The 19,028-nt window shown below is 35.1% G+C and overlaps 5 protein-coding genes across 7 annotated transcripts; 2 read left to right on the forward strand and 3 right to left on the reverse strand.

The window, feature by feature from the left end:
* Positions 1-381: 381 nt before the first annotated feature.
* LOC141399916 (fumarate hydratase, mitochondrial-like) lies at positions 382-5,838 on the reverse strand. 2 transcript variants are annotated; one of them, XM_073979291.1, is made up of 4 exons: positions 5,445-5,838; positions 1,687-2,019; positions 823-1,627; positions 382-758 (listed from the first exon to the last, which is right to left on the reverse strand). In XM_073979291.1, the coding sequence occupies exons 1-4, from the start codon at positions 5,526-5,528 to the stop codon at positions 496-498; spliced, it is 1,485 nt and encodes a 494-aa protein (XP_073835392.1). In that variant the 5' UTR covers positions 5,529-5,838; the 3' UTR covers positions 382-495. The 2 variants fall into 2 exon arrangements, with proteins under 2 accessions (XP_073835392.1, XP_073835393.1); XM_073979292.1 differs by lacking the exon at positions 5,445-5,838 and adding an exon at positions 2,131-2,775.
* Positions 5,839-5,914: 76 nt separating this feature from the next.
* crn (pre-mRNA splicing factor crn) lies at positions 5,915-8,368 on the forward strand. Its single transcript, XM_073979290.1, has 3 exons — positions 5,915-6,074; positions 6,133-7,105; positions 7,164-8,368. Exons 1-3 carry the CDS (start codon positions 6,039-6,041, stop codon positions 8,303-8,305), a joined length of 2,151 nt encoding a protein of 716 aa, XP_073835391.1. The 5' UTR covers positions 5,915-6,038; the 3' UTR covers positions 8,306-8,368.
* A 114-nt stretch (positions 8,369-8,482) lies between these two features.
* On the reverse strand, positions 8,483-9,728 carry LOC141399918 (zinc finger MYND domain-containing protein 11-like). 2 transcript variants are annotated; one of them, XM_073979296.1, is made up of 3 exons: positions 9,161-9,728; positions 8,922-9,074; positions 8,483-8,872 (listed from the first exon to the last, which is right to left on the reverse strand). In XM_073979296.1, the coding sequence occupies exons 1-3, from the start codon at positions 9,179-9,181 to the stop codon at positions 8,852-8,854; spliced, it is 195 nt and encodes a 64-aa protein (XP_073835397.1). In that variant the 5' UTR covers positions 9,182-9,728; the 3' UTR covers positions 8,483-8,851. The 2 variants fall into 2 exon arrangements, with proteins under 2 accessions (XP_073835397.1, XP_073835395.1); XM_073979294.1 differs by having other exon boundaries at positions 8,483-8,856; positions 9,161-9,670.
* A 637-nt stretch (positions 9,729-10,365) lies between these two features.
* Positions 10,366-13,528, reverse strand: LOC141399914 (zinc finger MYND domain-containing protein 11-like). Its single transcript, XM_073979289.1, has 5 exons — positions 13,233-13,528; positions 12,216-13,172; positions 11,376-12,157; positions 10,959-11,111; positions 10,366-10,893 (listed from the first exon to the last, which is right to left on the reverse strand). Exons 1-5 carry the CDS (start codon positions 13,393-13,395, stop codon positions 10,750-10,752), a joined length of 2,199 nt encoding a protein of 732 aa, XP_073835390.1. The 5' UTR covers positions 13,396-13,528; the 3' UTR covers positions 10,366-10,749.
* Positions 13,529-15,536: 2,008 nt separating this feature from the next.
* On the forward strand, positions 15,537-16,673 carry LOC141399917 (uncharacterized). Its single transcript, XM_073979293.1, has 3 exons — positions 15,537-15,800; positions 15,861-15,970; positions 16,030-16,673. Exons 1-3 carry the CDS (start codon positions 15,596-15,598, stop codon positions 16,219-16,221), a joined length of 507 nt encoding a protein of 168 aa, XP_073835394.1. The 5' UTR covers positions 15,537-15,595; the 3' UTR covers positions 16,222-16,673.
* Positions 16,674-19,028: the final 2,355 nt, after the last annotated feature.

Consider the following 19,028-nt stretch of genomic DNA (forward strand, 5'->3'; position numbering starts at 1 on the left):
AAAGGCCCAAGGACAGAACCTTGGGGCACACCACTACTCACAGGTAGCATACTCGAAACACAATTTTTACAACTCACATATTGCAACCTCCGGAACAAATACGAAAAGATAAGCTTACACGCTGAAGACGAAAAATTAAAAAAAACGATGCAACTTCTTAATCAAAATGAAGTGATTAATTTTGTCAAAGGCCTTTTCAAGGTCCAAAGACAACAGAACACAACAACCACCCCCACCAACAGTCTTCCACACTGAAAGATTAATCGCAGAGTTTTGTCCGTCCCCTATCCAGCCAATAAAACCATACCACCCAAATCATACGCATCACCGTTCTTTAAAAATGTTTGATAGATTTCATACGCCTAAGTAACAACAACAATATTTTTTTCATTTCATTTTTTGCATAAATTTTATTTAGCAAAAACTGAAAACATTAAATCCTAAGTTTTGACAAATAGAAATAAATTAGCAGTTTTTTATTTTATAAAACAAAATTTACTTGGGGCCCAACATATCTTGTGGTCTGACCCATTGAGCGAATTGTTCTTCGGTTAGATAGCCCAATTTAATTGCTTCCTCCTTAAGGGTTGTACCGTTCTTGTGGGCAGTCTTGGCAATCTTGGCAGCCTTATCGTAACCAATGTGGGGATTCAAGGCGGTAACCAACATAAGGGATTCGTTCATGATCTTGTTAATGCGGTCTCTATTGGCTTGGATGCCTTGGACGCAATTGGCAGTGAAGGTGCGGCTTCCATCAGCTGAGAAAATAAAAACATCAACATTAAATGATTTCCATAAAAACGGCTCCTCATATCTACTTACACAACAAACGAATGGAACGCAAAACATTAGACACAACCAAAGGCTTGAAGACATTCAATTCGAAGTGGCCATTGGAACCACCAACTGTAACAGCAACTTGATTACCCATAACTTGAGCAGCAACCATGGTCATGGATTCGCACTGAGTAGGATTGACTTTGCCGGGCATAATAGAGCTACCAGGCTCATTTTCAGGCAACATAAGTTCACCCAAACCACATCTGGGACCGGAGCCCAAGAAACGAATATCGTTGGCAATTTTCATTAAACTAACAGCAATGGTGTTCAACACACCGTGGACTTCCACCATGGCATCACGAGCTGCCAAAGCTTCAAATTTATTGGGGGCGGTGACAAAAGGCAAGCCGGTCAATTGGGCAATTTTTGCGGCACACTTTTCGGCAAAACCAATGCGGGTGTTGAGACCAGTACCCACGGCAGTACCACCCAAGGCCAATTCATATACACGTGGCAAGCAGGCATCAATGCGATCCAAGGCATAGGCCATTTGTTGGGCATAACCACTGAATTCCTGGCCCAATGTCAAAGGGACAGCATCCATGGTGTGAGTACGGCCAATCTTAATAATATCCTTGAATTCTTCAGATTTGGCTTTAAGGGCGTCGTGTAATATTTTAATGGCAGGCTTGAGGTTGTTGTTCAATTCCAAGGCAACCGAGATGTGAATAGCGGTGGGGAATGTATCATTGGAACTTTGGGATTTGTTGACATGGTCATTGGGATGGACCGGATCCTTGGAACCCAATTTTCCGCCCAACAATTCAATAGCGCGATTGCTAATGACCTACATTACAAACCACGGATTAAACAAAGATTGTGTATCAAAGATTATGCGGTACTTACCTCATTGACGTTCATGTTACTTTGAGTACCGGAACCGGTTTGCCAAATAACCAATGGAAAATGATCATCATAAAGCTTTCCTGAGATCACATCATCAGCAGCCTTTGAAATAGCTTCACTTATCTTGGGATCCAAACCGAATTCCTTGTTAACTTCGGCAGCAGCCTTCTTCAAGATACCCATGGCTTGGACCACAGGTTTTGGCATGCGTTCGGTGGGTCCTCCAATGGGGAAGTTAATTTGAGAACGCATTGTTTGGGCGCCATAATATTTATCGCTGGGTACTTTCAATTCACCGAATGTGTCGGTTTCAATGCGATAATCTTGAAGGGCCTAAAAAGGGGATACAGAATATTCGTATGAGTAAAAAGAAACAATGCATAGTACAATTTAAATAAATAGCGAATATTAATCTTTTTTTTATTTTTTGAGTCGTCGACTCACCATTCTTCTTTATAGCAAACGTATTGCAATACTAAACGTTCCGTCGTTTTGTGATATAATAACACAAAGTGAAAAATGAGTGACTTTGGATTCAGATTTCAAAGTCAACAAAAATGAAAATTTTACTCAAGAGATAACATGAAATTTATTCATCGTTTTTTATTTCATATCAGTGGGGTTGATTTGCCATGAGGATTATCAAGGCGTGTTGTTGTTGTATGTTGCTGTTTGGTTTGGTTTCTAACTCAAAACTAAAATCGCTACCGAGGCAAAAAATTGCATAATTTTGAATTTCATTATCGAACCGGTTAATTGATGTTTTTAAAGTGTTAAACGTTTTTTTTTTTTCGTGTAAACAGTTTGATGCGATGTGTTTTTGCACAGGGTCTACTCATTATGATTGATATGAATTGCTGAAGGTCGGGGAAACGTCGATAGTTGATATATATTTCTTCGATATATCATTTGTATAGGGTAAATGAGGACTCTTTTCATTGTTTACAATATGCACATATGTATATAAATAATAAATATATTCTTGATTCGCGAAATACAAAGAGAAAAAAATTGTAAAAATTAAAATCTTTTTAAAAATGTGTAAATAATGTTTATGTCACTAAACCGACCTATTGAATGAGTTTGATGATAATACGTTTACATCATGGTTTAATAAGAAAGGTTAGCTAAAGCTTTCTGTCATTTCAATTTTTTTCTTTCAACTGTTCCTAAAACGTCAAAACAATATACACAATCTGTGTACGTGTGTGTGCTATTTGAATAATATGCCAAACAATTTTAAAAACAATCGAATTCAATGATTTTTAAAATTGATTTTAGAACATTTGTATGGAAGAAATTTGTCAGCTTTGCATTGAAACAAACATTTTATCATATCCACAACTCGATTATGTGGAAAAACCTTGACACTTCATTCATTGTTCGCGTTTTTTATAAAATGCTCAAAAATGGTATTGTAAACAAAAACAAACTGGTTGCTTTTGTGTTTACTAATTTTGACGTTTTAGGAATTCAGGAAAAACAAGGGTTCTATAGATTATTTTCATTTAAACCTACCTCTTTACTTATACCATGGTTTACATCATTCCAAAATGCATTGTCTTTTGAAACTATTCAATTAAACAGTAGGAAACGAAAATCACTTAAGCGAAAAAAATGGAAAGTAGGTTGTTGATGGAAATAAACACAACACACATACACAAATAGCGGATTTTTCTGTGTTCCACAATTCGGATCGAGTGATCGTTACTCATAAATGGTCAATACATTTTTACATTAACACGTTCGCGGAACCAAAAGAACACAGAGGTGCAAAAAATTACACCCATTTTTTTGTATTTATTAATTATTAATATTATTATAATTTTTTATTTGTTATATTATATTATATGAATCGGCCTATAGGCTTATATTGCATAAAATGAAATAAATAAATAAATAAAAAAACATAAACACATTTTGAAAATCCTCTAAAATAGAACAAATTTGAATCAAAATGTAAGTACAAATCTCATTGCATCTAGATAGAGTTGTATACGGAGATCTATGCCGGATTTAAAACAAATCCCCTCAATACGAGGACTTATTTTTGTATGGGAAATCTGGTAGATGTTGGCCGGATTTAGCAAATAAAACCTAACACCCTAGCGGGTGTTTTTACAACGATATATGCACATTTAATTCTTGTTTCGGAAGTTCATACTTCGCGAGTTCCGTATACACACTTGATTTTATTTCATTGTTTTAGAAGACAACCAAGACAGAAAGGCATATTTTTCGATTTCTCTAGTGATGTCCTTGTGATTAAATTATAATTTCTAATAATGCGTTTGCACTTAACCGGATTTAATAAAATCTTGGGTTCCAAATGTCAATACCATAGCGCAAATGTCAAATAAATCCTCGAAAGAAGGTTAACCGGGCAAAAAGCTCTAATGCAAATGCCGTTTAATACTCAACGTTTCGTCGTTACTATGTGTTGCTGCTTCAAAAGGTTCTATTGGTGGACATCCAATTTTGTTTTGATTCCATGAATAAACTATACATACAGTGATCAATATACATACATATTTACCATCCAACAGGCGAAGTATAATACATACAGTCAACCAAAAAAGTCTGCATACACCCTATAAATCTCGAGTTTTAAGGGTAAGGAAACATTTTTATGAAAATACAAGTACCTAGTCCTATTTTATATGCCTAATGAACAAAATTAAATACAACAAAAATATATTCCATAATACGAATAACGATAAATTCTATAAAAATTAAATAATTGGCATATCAACGATGTATTTCTTTTGTTGGGGAAATGTATACTTACCGAGATATTGGCGTCCGAAGTTCCGAAAATTCCCTTGTTTACTTGGGAAAATATTTACGTTTTAAAAAAGTTTGTTCGCGTAGCCGAAATTCGTTCCTGTCCATAGGAGAAAGTCTTAAATCCTATTTAGTCTAAAAGGTATCATGGACAACCAAAGACATTCGATAAAATGTAAAATTTGTATTGCTTATTCCATAAATTTACGGTAATATCCATGGCAGGTAGTGGTATCACACCAAAATTGTTTTTGTTGTAATTTCCCCAGCAACATAAAGAAAGTTTTGACATGACATATTCAAAATTTTACGATGCCACTACCTGGGTAATTGTATATTTCATTGGGTTGTATGTAAACTTTTTCCCTAATAATTTTTTTTTAATTTTTATAGAAGTTATAGTACATTTATATATAACCAGATTTAACAAATCCACTGGGTTTCAAATGTCAATAGGACTGGAATTGAAGATTTCAAATAAATCCTCATTAAGAAGGATAACCCTGCAAAAGGCTATATTATCTTACCGTTATTCGTATTATGGAATATATTTTTGTTGTATTTAACTTTGTTCATTACGGATATGAAATAGAACTACCTTACCTTTAAACTCGAGATTTGTAGGGTGTATGTAGACTGTTTTGGTTGACTGTAGATATTAGAAGGAATGCATGTCATTTTCCACACTTGTATTATGTGTGTTCGTTACCGGCTTTTTGTCTTTTTGCAATGAAATGAAATATTTGCACACTTTTTGTTGTCGTAACCAATCGGCACGAGAGAAAACATATTTTTCAGACAATTACTATACGCCATCACCCCTTTTCCTTCAAGTATAATAATTACATAGCTTATTTTTTGCAAGGAATTATTACACAATTCATTTTACTGCACTACAATAAAACTTTTTGGATATATTGAGATTACATAATTTTTAAAAAAGAAATCCCGAAAAAACATCAATACACTCTTACCATAACGGATGTATTGATCCAGCGTGTTTTGCCAAACTGTTGAACAGCTCGGACAGAAGAACGTTGCAATAATTGGAACACCATTTTGTTGAGTTCTTTATTTTTTATTATTCAATTTTTATCCTAAATCCCTCTATTCAGCCCGATTCGATTTCACACACAAACAACTGCCTGACAGCCTGTCAAGTCTGTTGCGGCATATTTCTCAATATGACAACTGTTATGAGAGAGAACAGATGTAGAAAGACACAATAAAAGCGACTAACGAAATCTTTCTCAATGGTTAATTTGTACCTTTTTTTACATTTTTTAAAGAAAATGCATGAATAATTTTATTACATATTATTATTATTATTATTTCTATATTCTTAACAGATTTCTATTTTCTTAAATTGTAAATATCAAAAGAGTTTTAAATGTGCTCTCCTACTTCTTTCTTCTTTCACTGAACATACTCAACAAAATAGCGGTATGTTCAATCTCTCCCTTCAAGCTGTTTTTGTTTTCATTTTGTACAACGTTTAGAGGGGAAACAGCACCTTCATAGTTCAATTAAATAAATATAAAAAAATATAACAAAATCCTCATACAAACATGGAACGACCACAAAAAATGCCGAAAGTGGCCAAGGTAAGTTTTGTGCAACCATTATCCCGTAAAAATATACCGATCATGCTTTGATTTCTAGGTGAAGAACAAGGCACCAGCTGAGGTCCAAATCACTGCTGAGCAATTGCTCCGCGAAGCCAAAGAACGTGATCTGGAAATATTACCTCCACCGCCTAAACAGAAAATCTCTGATCCAGCTGAATTGGCCGACTACCAACAGAGGAAACGTAAAGTTTTCGAAGATAATTTGCGTAAAAATCGCATGGTTGTAAGTCACTGGATTAAATATGCCCAGTGGGAAGAGTCACAAAAAGAAATCCAAAGAGCTCGATCCATTTGGGAAAGAGCTTTGGATAATGAGCATCGTAACATTACCATTTGGCTGAAATATGCCGAAATGGAGATGAAAAACAAACAAGTAAATCATGCAAGAAATTTGTGGGACAGAGCTGTGACAATAATGCCACGAGTCAACCAATTCTGGTATAAATATACCTACATGGAAGAAATGTTGGAAAATGTGGCAGGAGCACGTCAAGTTTTCGAACGTTGGATGGAATGGCAACCGGAGGAGCAGGCATGGCAAACATATGTGAATTTTGAGTTACGGTATAAAGAAATTGATCGGGCAAGAGCAATTTATGAGAGATTCGTTTATGTCCATCCCGATGTTAAGAATTGGATAAAATTTGCACGTTTCGAGGAGACTCATGGGTTTATCCACGGAGCAAGACGTGTATACGAACGGGCTGTGGAATTCTTTGGTGATGACTACATCGATGAGCGCCTATTCATTGCATTTGCCAGATTTGAAGAGGGCCAAAAAGAGCACGATCGGGCCAGAGTTATTTATAAATACGCCTTGGATCATTTACCCAAGGATAGAACAAAGGAATTGTACAAAGCGTATACAATACACGAAAAGAAATATGGCGATAGGGCTGGAATTGAAGATGTAATTGTGTCCAAGAGAAAATTCCAATATGAACAGGAGGTGGCCGCAAATCCCCAAAACTACGATGCCTGGTTCGACTACCTGAGGCTTATTGAAGGTTTGTTTGCAAATATTTAGATTTTAAACATGGAGTAATATTTGAATTTTTCTTGCAGGCGAGGGAGATGTTGATGTCATACGAGACACCTATGAGCGAGCCATATCAAATGTACCTCCTGCCAATGAAAAGAATTATTGGCGTCGTTATATCTATCTTTGGATAAATTATGCTCTATATGAGGAACTGGAAACAGAAGATCTTGAAAGGACACGACAAATCTACAAAACATGCCTTGAACTTATACCCCACAAAAAGTTTACATTTAGTAAAATATGGTTGATGTATGCTCATTTTGAGATTAGATGTAAAAATTTACAAAAAGCTCGAAAAACATTGGGTATGGCCATTGGCATGTGTCCCAGAGATAAACTTTTCAGAGGTTATATAGAATTGGAAATTCAGTTACGTGAATTTGATCGCTGCCGTCTTCTGTATGAAAAATTTTTAGAATTTGGTCCAGAAAATTGTGTTACATGGATGAAATTTGCTGAACTGGAAAATCTTCTGGGTGACACCGATCGAGCAAGAGCAATTTATGAATTGGCCATACAACAGCCAAGACTAGATATGCCGGAGTTACTGTGGAAGGCTTATATTGATTTTGAAGTTGCTCAGGCGGAATATGAACTGGCTAGACAGCTTTATGAGCGTTTGTTGGAACGCACCCAACACGTAAAAGTATGGATGTCTTATGCCAAATTTGAATTAACTTCACAACTGGAAGGCGAAGAAGATCAGGAAATGAATGTTCGCTTGGCGCGAAGAATTTATGAAAGAGCCAATGATACTCTGCGCCAGCTGCAAGATAAGGAATCGAGAGTGCTACTGTTGGAAGCATGGCGCGACTTTGAAAAGGAATCGGGAGATCAACAAAGTTTGGAAAAAGTTATGGAAAAAATGCCAAGACGTGTCAAGAAGAGGCAAAAGATTATTTCAGAGGCGGGTGTGGAAGAGGGCTGGGAAGAGGTGTTCGATTATATATTTCCCGAAGATGAAATGGCTAGACCTAATCTCAAGCTATTGGCTGCTGCCAAAATGTGGAAGAAACAAAAAGAAACAGTCGAAGAGACGTCTTCGGACGACAAGAGTGTTGAAAATAATGAAAATTCCTCACAAGAAAATCATTCAAAGACTGATGGTAATGGGGAGGAGATTACTGCGAGTGAATCGAATGATAAAAGTCCCAATGCCGGCTGATGTTGAAAAAGCTCTTCACGTGTTTAGTTTTAGGTTTTGTAATAAAATTGTTTTTAAATTCAATACAGTTTATTTTATTTCAATTACATTTTCTTGTAATACATAATTACTTTATATACAGGTATTTAAAATACTTTTCAACATTCATGCAATTCCATTTAAATACATATCCTTGAAAACAAGTATGATTTGATTATTCTACGTAATATTCAAATTTTGTATTTAATAAAATCAGGCTATTTATGAAAAATAACTGATCTGCTCTAGAACCTCCAAGAATCTACAAATTTTTACTACGATAACATTTTTTCCTTCATGATATCGACAAAAATAGTAAAAACTAGTAGATTTATGCAGTTCATAATTTTACAATAAAAAGCGTTGTAAATTTGAGAAAAAAATTAGACTTATGAATTTGTATTGGATATACTTGTAGAATTTGTACAAACTTTGCTATGACCATCCTTCCAGTGGCGTGATTGACAAATGTTGGAACAGTAGGCTCCGTGGAAACAACATACATACTTGGCTTCCTTAAGACACCAATTACACTATTGAAAAGAAGTTCTACAAATTAACGTGTGGTACATAAAATTTATTACAATTGTGGACATACCCATGTCTTGCTTTTCAAAGCTTTACCCAAAAGTTCTTGCTTTTTAATTTTTTCTCTAAGTTCCTGTTTTTGGGCTTCCAGTTGTTCATGTTTCTGCTTATAATCTTTTATTATTTTGCGGGCTTTTTCTATTTCCTCAAGCATTTCATTCAGCTGCAAAGATAATTTCTTTGCGTAAATATCCAAATATTCAAAAGGCATGAGCCTAGTTGAACAGTGATGAATATTTCAGAACTCACCGTTTTTTCCACAGAAGACATAGTGAAAAGAATGAAATTAGAAATAGATGTTATTCAAAGGAAGTTTTGAAAGTCTCTGTCATGTAACCCCTGCTCAGCAACAAAGTTTACCACACAACACCAACAAAGTCAGCAGCATGAACAAATCACAAATACCGCAACAATACAAATTTCAATCGGAAAAAATAGATTTACTTCCAAATTCCACTTCATAAAAAAACTAACAAATAACACGTGGGCAATAAATATCTTTTGTTGTTACTTAGTAGTTACTCTGAAGGGGTATTTTTTGACGAAAAAACGGTATTTTGACGAAAGAGTAGACAAAACAATGGGAGATTTTTTGGGTGGAGTTTATTATTAAGTTTCGTTTTTTGATGAAAAGTGAAAATTTCAAAATTTTGTGTTACTAACCATTTTAATATAACATAACTATTTTTCTATTTAAATTTTTGAAAAACATGCAAATTCCGCTTTTGGCTTTATATATGGTCTGTTCCAGTACTGCAAGAATCTACTAATTTTTACTATTTTTTCGATAACATAAAGGAAAAAATGTTATAGTAGTAAAAATTAGTAGCTTCTTGCAGGCTCTGGAACAAAGCAATTGCGATATACTCGTTAAACCCCTAACTCATTTTATTCTGAATGGACATCAACATACAATTTTTTAATTCGTTACAAACTTAAGTTCCTTTCATATTCCTATTTTTGCCTAATAATTAAAATATGCTTACATCAGTTCGAACATTTTGAAGAAAATTTGCTTATTAGTACAACACAACGTTTAACTCCATTCACTAAAAAAAATCCATTAATGTACGGTTGTTGAATTAGGTGAGTTGTACGTTCACTACCCTAATTCAAAAACCGTGAATTCAATGCAAATATGTATGCTTTTTTTATTATAAAACAAGTAACTCCCTAAAGTATGCAATAATAATCTGGTGTAACTAATTTCGAAATTTCTTTTCCCATTTTTGGCTTCTCCCACGGCGTTTGAATAGGGATAATGCTAAATTTTGCTCCCATGATTTTGCTCACAATAAGGCAGATAATTTGCTTAATTTCCAAATTGAGAAAAAAATGTATAAAATATAATTTGCTGATTTTCCCAATTGAGGAGGTATTAAATTGCGAATGAATCATATGAAAAATGTCCCAATTCCGGCTTATATTAAAAAAAAATCCCCACATACGCTTAGTTTAAGGTTTTGTAATAAAGTTTATTTTGAATACACTTTTTATTAATTTAATTATTACGATTATTCCCATAGTAATCACATATATCATAATGATACATACCTACGTTTTAGACTGTATATACACTTTCCTTGTCGTTATATTCTTATATTTACTTCATATACATTTCAATACCATGCATATCTTTGAATTCATTTCAAAATTACCCACTATTAAATATGTGTGAATGAAGGATATCATTTATTTCATATCCAATTTTTGCACTTTTCTTTTTTCTCTAAAAAAAATCAACATGATTAATATTATTAGTTATAGGCTAGGTGAAAAGAAAACTTTAAAATACATAAGAATTGTATGTTTTAAAAGAAGAACATAAAAAATGAGAATTATGAATTTGTATTAGATCCATTTGTTGGATTTTTGCAAACTTTACTGTGACCATCCTTCCAGTGGCGTGATTGGCAAATTTCCGAACAGTAGGCCGCACGAAAACAACATAAATATATGGCTTCGTCAAGGCACCAGTAACACTATGGATTGGAAATTTTACACATTAGCCTTTGGTATATCAAATTTATAACAATAGTTGACTTACCCAAAGCTTGCGTTTCAATATTTTACTTTCAAGTTCTTGTTTTTTAATTTTTTCTTTAAGTTTCTGTTTTTGGGCCTCCAATTGTTTATTTTTCTGTTTATATTCGTTTATTATTTTGCGGGCTTCCTCCATTTCCTTTAGCATTGTGTCCAGCTGCAAAGATAAATTCCTTATGTAAATCTCTAAACTCTACATAAGTCTAGTTAAGGGGCTCCCTTGGAATCGTTTTAAATAGACATGTTTAATTATGAAATCGTTTTTTTCTGAACAGACAAATATTTCATACCAATCAGACAATAACTAGTGGGCTATTTTGGAAAATTATATGCTCAAATCTCAGAAAATATTAATTCCCCCAATAATAAGTGTTCTTTTTTTGTCACCTAAAGAATAGCAATCAGTGCTAGGCATACTCACCACTTCTGCTGTATCATTTGTTGCATCCTTCTTTTTTGATGTCCTTGTCGACCTTTTATCATTGCTACTTGAACTTTTACTCGATTGGTTAAATGGAGGATATTGATGGACCTTTAAGCGCTTCACTGACACTGTCAATTCAGGACATACAATACTAGACTGACTATTGCTTAGTGGCCGCGGAGAACTAACCGAAGAAGATCCCGCACAATGTGATGTATTCCTGACAATGGGAGCATACTCATCCTCTACACTGCTGCTAACAATTGCCGATTTTCTACGTCTTCCTGCGCGTTTTTCTTGAAAAATAGCTGCAGTTGGATTACTACCAAGCACACTTTGTATTACCTTTTCAGTTTCGTGAGGATTAGCATGAAAGCTAAACAAGCTTGGTGGATATGTGGATAATAACTGATGATACCGCAGCTCTTCCATGGCTTTTTTAATTGCCGGACTATTGCCCAGCTTTAGAGATTTCACATCAGAATCAATGGGTTTAATGTGGCGTACATCAATGAGAGCTCTTGAATGGTTACCTCCAAAGAATCGCACATCAAATTTATTATTTGGCAAAACGCGTATAACCTTTGCCGGCCAATATGGAAAGCCACTATGTTTGGCATAAACTAATTCATGGCGTTGGACACAAGGTTTGGCAAACCATATCACCGAATCCTTTTCATGGGAGTACCGGAAACAATCTGGACAGCGTCTTATTTCTGAAAGGTCATGGGCAACATCACGTAATAGCCATTTGGTAGATTCCAACTCAGTGCTATGGGCTAGAATTTAAAAAGAAACTTTATGAAATATTCTCCATTTATCAATTGAAATACTTACGTCCAAAAAATACTCCCATATTATGCTGAATATCTAAAAGATCCACCAGCAACTCAGTGAGGAAATTGTATTCATTTCTTTCCATTTTTATGTCAATATCAGCCAATCGCTTAATCGGCGAATACAGCAACAAGTGGTCAACAAGGTTAATTTCTTTGAGATTTAAACGTTTCGCTGTCAAATATTCTCGAACATCATGTGTCAACCACTCTTTATTGTAACTAAATGTGAAATTGATTAAGTGACTCAATTCATCGGGTTGCAGGTTGGGAGGATTATTGAGATGTGCTCTTTTTAAAAGTCTACAACATGTACACAGTTCAAAATCTTGATCCTCATCATCATTTGGCGATACCTCACTTTTATACGAGACATTTGATGCTGTAGTATTGGGTCGTCTTCTATTTGGCGGGCGAATCTCACCTATACAAACGACATCCACTTTGGTTTTGCTTTCAAAATCATCTAGTAATGGTTTTGGTTCCGTTTGATTTATACATGTCATATCGAGCATTTCAACGTCCTGCAATTGGGTCTGATCAGCAGTAATACGTTGTGACGAGCTAGCTCTCACATCCGTTTCTGAACCCATTGCTGTAGAACAACGTGCCAGTGTCTCTGCTTCTGATTCGTTATCGGAACTAAAGGCGGGAAGGCGATTTTTCTGTTGTTTTGAAGAGGGTACAGCATAATTTGGACGCTCAGGATTTTTGCGATAACATAAACGATGAAATGAGCGCCAGCATTGAGCACAATTCTCGAGAATTCCTCCAGGTAAATGACATTCAAAGCAATACCAATCATGGGAACTATCTACTCGAACTTCTTGTGAATTGGGTAAACGAACACGTTTTATGTCGGATAATGCAGAACGAGGACGTGGAGAAGTTCCTGCTGCAGTCATCGGCACTAGGATGCCATCAGTTAGGGCATTGTATATTGCTTCCTTTGCAGTGGCTTAGGAGATAAATGCATGAGTTATGAAGATTGTACATCATTTCACCAAATAACACTTACCAGGCGTATAACCTGAACCAATTAAAGTCTCCGTTAGTTTTTCTACAGTACAGGACTCTTCGCGACCATCGTCTGAGCTTTGTGAAGAACAACCAGGAAATCTTAGTTGCAATAAAAAGTAGCGCAAACATTCGGGTTGGGCTTTTCTCGATATTAGAGCCATCCTTTAGTCTTTATTAGATTACACATCCACTTAAAAAGAAACTTTCTATTTGTTGTCTATTCTGGACGCTTCATTTCGCGTTTATTTTCTATGGATCTCGTCTCGGATTGAACGAACTATTCTGTGATATGAACTATAAGAACTACATCGAACACTTTGCTGTTTTATGCTAGGTTTACATTTACGAAATCCACTCCATTTCAACTGTCAATTCCATTGCTCAAACGTCAAATGAAATCACATCTGAAATTCATTGGATTTCATTTGACGTTTAACCAATGGAATTGACTGTGGAAATCGAGTGGATTTCGTAAATGTAAACCAAGCATAAACCCTTTCAGTGTCAAAAATAATTTGAAGCCATGTAAAAACATTGCCAAATGTTAAATATATACATTTACGGGCACAAATTGAATAATCTACCAGCTGGCGGGAAAAATCTTTTATGTCTACCACAGGTAGATCTTTACGTCCTGATTACAAAAATATAAAGTTATTTGGGGAGAAGTTCATACTTCTGAGATGTGGACCTCTAAAAATTAAATTAAAAAATGCTTTTTTTTCGTGCCCTAAATTGGCTCCTGCCCATAGGAGACAGTCTTAAATCCCCGGCCGAAGTCAGGCTACTTAGAATAAACTTACAATTAAAAAAAATCAGATTTTTTCCGCCAGCTGGTAGAGTATTCAATTTAATCTACCAGCTGATCGAATTTAAAACGTAAAAGAAACTAGGAATTCGCCATGAAAATCAAAACAAAAACCATATGATTCGTTTTTTTTCGGCGTTTTGATTGTTTTTCGCCTTGTTTACAAATGTTGATTTTTGTGGGTTTCATGGTACAATTAGAAAGGTAGATGCCTCAGACCAGCTGATCGAATCTAAAACGTCAAAAAACTAGGAATTCGCCATGAAAAATCAAAACAAAAAACCATATGATTCGGTAAGAAAGAGATAGTAAGTTTACACTTTATAGACAAACACAAGCGATAAAAAGAGACAACAAGAGACCATTTGGCGAAAATTTTGACAGTTTACGTTACAAAAAAAGTTGCTTTGTTGTAGCAATTCGCCGATGCATCTACCTTTCTTATTGTACCATGCTCCATACTCTCCATGGTACAAATACACAGGTAGCCGCATCGGCAATTGTTGGCAACATAAGATGTCAAAATTTGACATTAATAGCTCATTTAGACTAGCCATAAATCCTCGACGGGATTTAATAAATCCAGTACAAATCTCATTGTATTTAGATATACACTTTGGAGGATTTAAATGGCAGTCAGCTGATTTTTCTTCATAGCACAATTACCAAGGTAGATGCATTAGCCCATCTGAACGAATTTGAAAAGTCGAAAGAATTTTTTGTAAATAGAATTGGTCTCAAAAAACATACGTCAAATTACAAATTTATTGTTTAATACTGAAAATGTTAGCACATTATGCTACTAATGCTAAGTAAAGAGCGAATAAAGAATTATTTTATCGTAGTTTGCCCATCTAAAATAAATAAACGAATTATTTTATCGTTAAGACATCATAAATATTAGTCTTGGTTGATTAAAATCAACTTTGTACATCAAAACAAATTTAATTTCTCCGCCTTGTTTACAAATTTTTACATGTTAAATTAATTTTAGTGTAGCAATTCACCGATGCATCTACCTTGTTTCTTGTGCCAGCTTGCAACTTTTTGTATTTTCTAGCAACATGTTGCAAAAAACAGAGTTGTATACGAGGATTTATGCCAGATTTAAAACAAATCCACTCAATAGGAGGATTTATTTTTGTATGGGAAATCTGGTAGATTTTGGCTGGATTTAGCAAATAAAACCTGATAATGGGCTAAATCCGGCTAATGGTGTCATATCTAAATGGCATATAATTCAATGCAATTGACACATTTGCTCTGTTCCAGAACCTGCAAGAAGCTACTATTTTTTACTACGATAACATTTTTTCCTTTATGTTATCGGAAAAAATAGTAAAAATTAGTAGATTCTTGCAGTACTGGAACAGACCAATTATGTTACCATCAGCTGGCATGATAATGCTACCTGTATTATTGTACCATGATACTCTCCAAAGGGAACCAATGTGAGAACTAACTCTTTATTCACCAAAGTGAACGATAAAAGCGCCAAACACACATTCGCGTAAACATATTTAATTTTTTTAATAAAGCCAAGGAAGTCGAAAATGGAATTTGCCAATCAACAAAAACAAATAAAAAAATTACAAACCCATTGTCAAGAGCTAAAGACGGATATTGAACAGGTTTTATCAGAAAGGAGGACATATTTGGAAAAACAAAAACAACTTATGCAACGTCTGGAAAAAATACAGGGAAATGTTGAAAATGCTTTGCTGGAGGAAACTGAACTATCAAATAAATTAGATTCAGGTAGAAGAAATGATTCTCTTACTAATGTGAAAATCTAAATTACTGCGAGATTTCATCTAGTTAAAAAGGCTGGTACAAAAACTGAAGACGATTTCGTACGGAAAATATGCCTTATACTGGGGTTTCATATAACAAAACGAGTGGTAGAATCAAATCGCATAAACAGAAAGGTAAGCATGTTCCAAACATTTCAGGCTTGTGGTAATTGATCACCTGTTGATTTTTATAGCTCCTTTACGGCAATAATTGCAGTGTGACATTCAATGAAGTCGATCAACTATATGATCTTGTTGAGACTTTTCCTCCACATCCTGAATTTTTGGCAATAAAAGAGTTTTTGCAAAATTCTCAAGATTTGGAATGTTTGTTAAGAACTTTAAAGGGATTTTTTGATAACCATCAAAATAAAATTAATGAATAAAATTGTTTTGGATGGTACAACAATACAAGGTAAAGTAAATACTAAAACAAATACAATTCAACAACTCACATATGCGGACATCGGCATGGCTTCGCACGGTGCACCTTTTCTCATAACTCCAGTGGATCTGTGGTTACGTCCTTTCGAAGCAGCCACTTTCCCGGAACTGTAGATAGACCCAGAGCCAGATTGAGCAGATGAACGAACACACAAACATACAATAATAAACCCTGTTACAACAATATATACCCATAGACATTTGTTTTTGTTTGTAATCAAGGCAAATTTATGAAGGTATATGCATGAATTACAACAACTAACAAATTTACAAAAACAACATTGTTGTTATTGAAAATTAATTGTCAAAGCAAATATTGAATAATAGGGTCGTTCCAAAAATTTTATCAGGAAAAACATAAATAAATAAATAAATCCTGTAAAATAGAAAAAAATTTAATCAAAATGTAAATACAGTCGGACCTCGATTATCCGTAATGGTCGGGACCGGAGGCGTTACGGATAATCGATTTTCCCGGATAATTTCGTTACGGTAATCCACCACATTTTACGATACATAATATCACCAGATTCATCTGAATGGACTTTGTCCCATGGTTTTTCATAAATACACAAATTGTGTAATATGGGAGAATTTCCAGTTTTCGTTTGTTTACCTTCTGTTTGCTTAATCAGATTAATTGGAAAGTGTGTTTTTTATAACGAAAATAGAAGAAATGGAAAAATAGTCCAACATTTCTTTTCTATCACGGATAATGGAGGTTCCCGGATAATCGATTCACGGATAATCGAGGTTCAACTGTATAAAGCATTTAGAACTATCGTAGGGCATTTTTATTACACGTTTTGGATGAAAAGCAGTATTTTATGGCAGCAAATATCATGAGTAGACCCTATTACATTTTGAAAACTAACCCCCGGTTTTTGTAAAAGTTTTTATTCTTCTCACACGAATTGTCAAATTTTGTGGACCGATTTACTCGCCTTAGCGCAAATATACGGAACGCGCTTACGAAAAATTAGGCCCGTCTGTCATCTGTGGGCTGAGCTATGGATGCCCGAATTACTACGAATATAGACGAACGAACAAAAAATAGTTACAAAAACAGGGGGTTAATTTACAAAAAAAAAGTAAGAGTACAGCTGATTGTCACTTCTACCTTGTATAAATATGCCTTGTTTGTAATGTTATTACCCAGCTAGCAAGTCTTGCCGAGGGCTCTGATTTCAAATTTGTACACCACTGCTTCAACATCTCACATGCACAGACTCATAACAGTGGGAGTAGTTAATTTGGTTTACATATGCTTCTACGAGAGTGTTTTGAGGTTTCGGTTGAATTTGCATTTAAACGAATTCAGCAGTCACACTTAAGGCCTGCGTACGTAAGCTGCTCTGCCTGATTGCCTTCCTTTCCTGCTCCATTTTTGACATAATAAAAATAAAAGAATAAAGAAGGCCGAGCAAATTTCGAACTGGGTTGCACTTTTCTTTTTTATTCTTTTATCAGAAGCAAGCAAGGTAAGTAGGCAAGGCAGCTTATGTACGCAGGCCTTTATTCTTGAGTTCGAGTAGTCATAAAATTGGGGAAGGGTTCTTTGTTTCAATACAAAGCAGTGTTGCCAGTATTTTTGTGTGCCTCATCCCCAAATTCAGAGCCGTTCATCCCCAAAAATCGCCAAATATATTCCTTTTTCCCCAGAAAAAATCCCCAAGAAATATTTGGTTGAAAATTAGTGAAAATTCTTAATAATTGTATCAATATTTCACTTTATTGCGGGGTTATCCTGGAAAACGATGATTTCTCCATCCCCTTCTTGGGGTTACTGGTAGATCTGTCCACGACATTTCTGATTTTTATACCCTCCACCATAGGATGGGGGTATATTAAGTTTGTCACTACGTTTGTAACTACTCGAAATAATCATTGTAGACCCCACAATGTATGTCCGTCCGTCTGTGGAAATCACTCTAGCGTCCGAACGGATTGACGTAGGTTGATGAAATTTTGGGAAAATATGTGATATTTACGTAGGACTTTTGGTATTGAAAGCGGGCTATGTAGGTCCACGCTTTCGTATAGCCCCCATACAAAATGACGCGTGACGAGTCGTCGTTTTAAGGAATTTTTAAGATATTTGGCCCATTTTACCACCGAATTGGTTGTAATTTGGTACTTTGTGTCTCCAGAGGCCAAAAAATATTCCTACCTAAGTTGGGTTATATAGGTCCACGTTTTGGTATAGCCCCCATATAAAGTACGCGTCATTTTAGTATATTTTGAATGTATTAGACCCATTTGACCAAAGAATCGGTTGTAACTTTGTATTTTGTGTTTCCAGAGGCTAAGAAACATTTCTACCATAAAATGTTTATATAGGTCCACGTGTTGATATAGCCCCCATAATACAATATCTCCCGATTTTCGATATTTTGAACGTGTTAGCCTCATTATCACACCGATATGGGTGAAATTTGGTATTAAGTCTTCTTTAGGCGTATAAAACTTTTCCCCAGAAATTTGTAGGTATAGGTCCACACCATCATATAGCCCCCATAGATCGGTACTTTCCGAATTTCGGTATTTTGAAGGTTGTGGCCACATTAATCCACCGAAATGGCTGAAATTTGTGGTGGAGGGTATAAAAAGTTCGGCCCGACCGAACTTAACGCTTTTCTTACTTGTTGTTACTACTATTAGGGAATGTTTTTGATTTATTGCTTTTGACTCAATGTTAGTGAGTACGGTATGTAAATTTCCTTGCCTTTATTGATTTTAAAATTGTAAG

This window comes from Musca autumnalis, unplaced genomic scaffold, assembly GCF_047663935.1.
Source record: "Musca autumnalis isolate F117 unplaced genomic scaffold, ASM4766393v1 scaffold_3, whole genome shotgun sequence".
In the NCBI taxonomy this organism is placed as follows: Eukaryota; Metazoa; Arthropoda; class Insecta; order Diptera; family Muscidae; genus Musca; species Musca autumnalis.

Excerpts from the sequence above, each read along its gene's own strand:
- LOC141399914 (XM_073979289.1), bottom strand. The coding sequence starts at position 13,395 with ATGGCTCTAATATCGAGAAAAGCCCAACCCGAATGTTTGCGCTACTTT. Across the intron at positions 13,173-13,232 it reads TGGTTCAGGTTATACGCCTG|CCACTGCAAAGGAAGCAATA; the intron begins GTAAGTGTTATT and ends TTATCTCCTAAG. Across the intron at positions 10,894-10,958 it reads TATTGAAACGCAAGCTTTGG|TGTTACTGGTGCCTTGACGA; the intron begins GTAAGTCAACTA and ends TCCAATCCATAG.
- LOC141399917 (XM_073979293.1), top strand. The coding sequence starts at position 15,596 with ATGGAATTTGCCAATCAACAAAAACAAATAAAAAAATTACAAACCCAT. Across the intron at positions 15,801-15,860 it reads ATCAAATAAATTAGATTCAG|TTAAAAAGGCTGGTACAAAA; the intron begins GTAGAAGAAATG and ends GATTTCATCTAG. Across the intron at positions 15,971-16,029 it reads CAAATCGCATAAACAGAAAG|CTCCTTTACGGCAATAATTG; the intron begins GTAAGCATGTTC and ends TGATTTTTATAG.
- LOC141399916 (XM_073979291.1), bottom strand. The coding sequence starts at position 5,528 with ATGGTGTTCCAATTATTGCAACGTTCTTCTGTCCGAGCTGTTCAACAG. Across the intron at positions 2,020-5,444 it reads GGATCAATACATCCGTTATG|GCCCTTCAAGATTATCGCAT; the intron begins GTAAGAGTGTAT and ends TCCCCTTTTTAG. Across the intron at positions 759-822 it reads GCGTTCCATTCGTTTGTTGT|CTGATGGAAGCCGCACCTTC; the intron begins GTAAGTAGATAT and ends TTATTTTCTCAG.
- crn (XM_073979290.1), top strand. The coding sequence starts at position 6,039 with ATGGAACGACCACAAAAAATGCCGAAAGTGGCCAAG. Across the intron at positions 6,075-6,132 it reads AAATGCCGAAAGTGGCCAAG|GTGAAGAACAAGGCACCAGC; the intron begins GTAAGTTTTGTG and ends TTTGATTTCTAG. Across the intron at positions 7,106-7,163 it reads CTACCTGAGGCTTATTGAAG|GCGAGGGAGATGTTGATGTC; the intron begins GTTTGTTTGCAA and ends TTTTTCTTGCAG.
- LOC141399918 (XM_073979294.1), bottom strand. The coding sequence starts at position 9,181 with ATGTCTTCTGTGGAAAAAACG. Across the intron at positions 9,075-9,160 it reads TGTCTTCTGTGGAAAAAACG|CTGAATGAAATGCTTGAGGA; the intron begins GTGAGTTCTGAA and ends TTATCTTTGCAG. Across the intron at positions 8,857-8,921 it reads CTTTGAAAAGCAAGACATGG|TGTAATTGGTGTCTTAAGGA; the intron begins GTATGTCCACAA and ends TCTTTTCAATAG.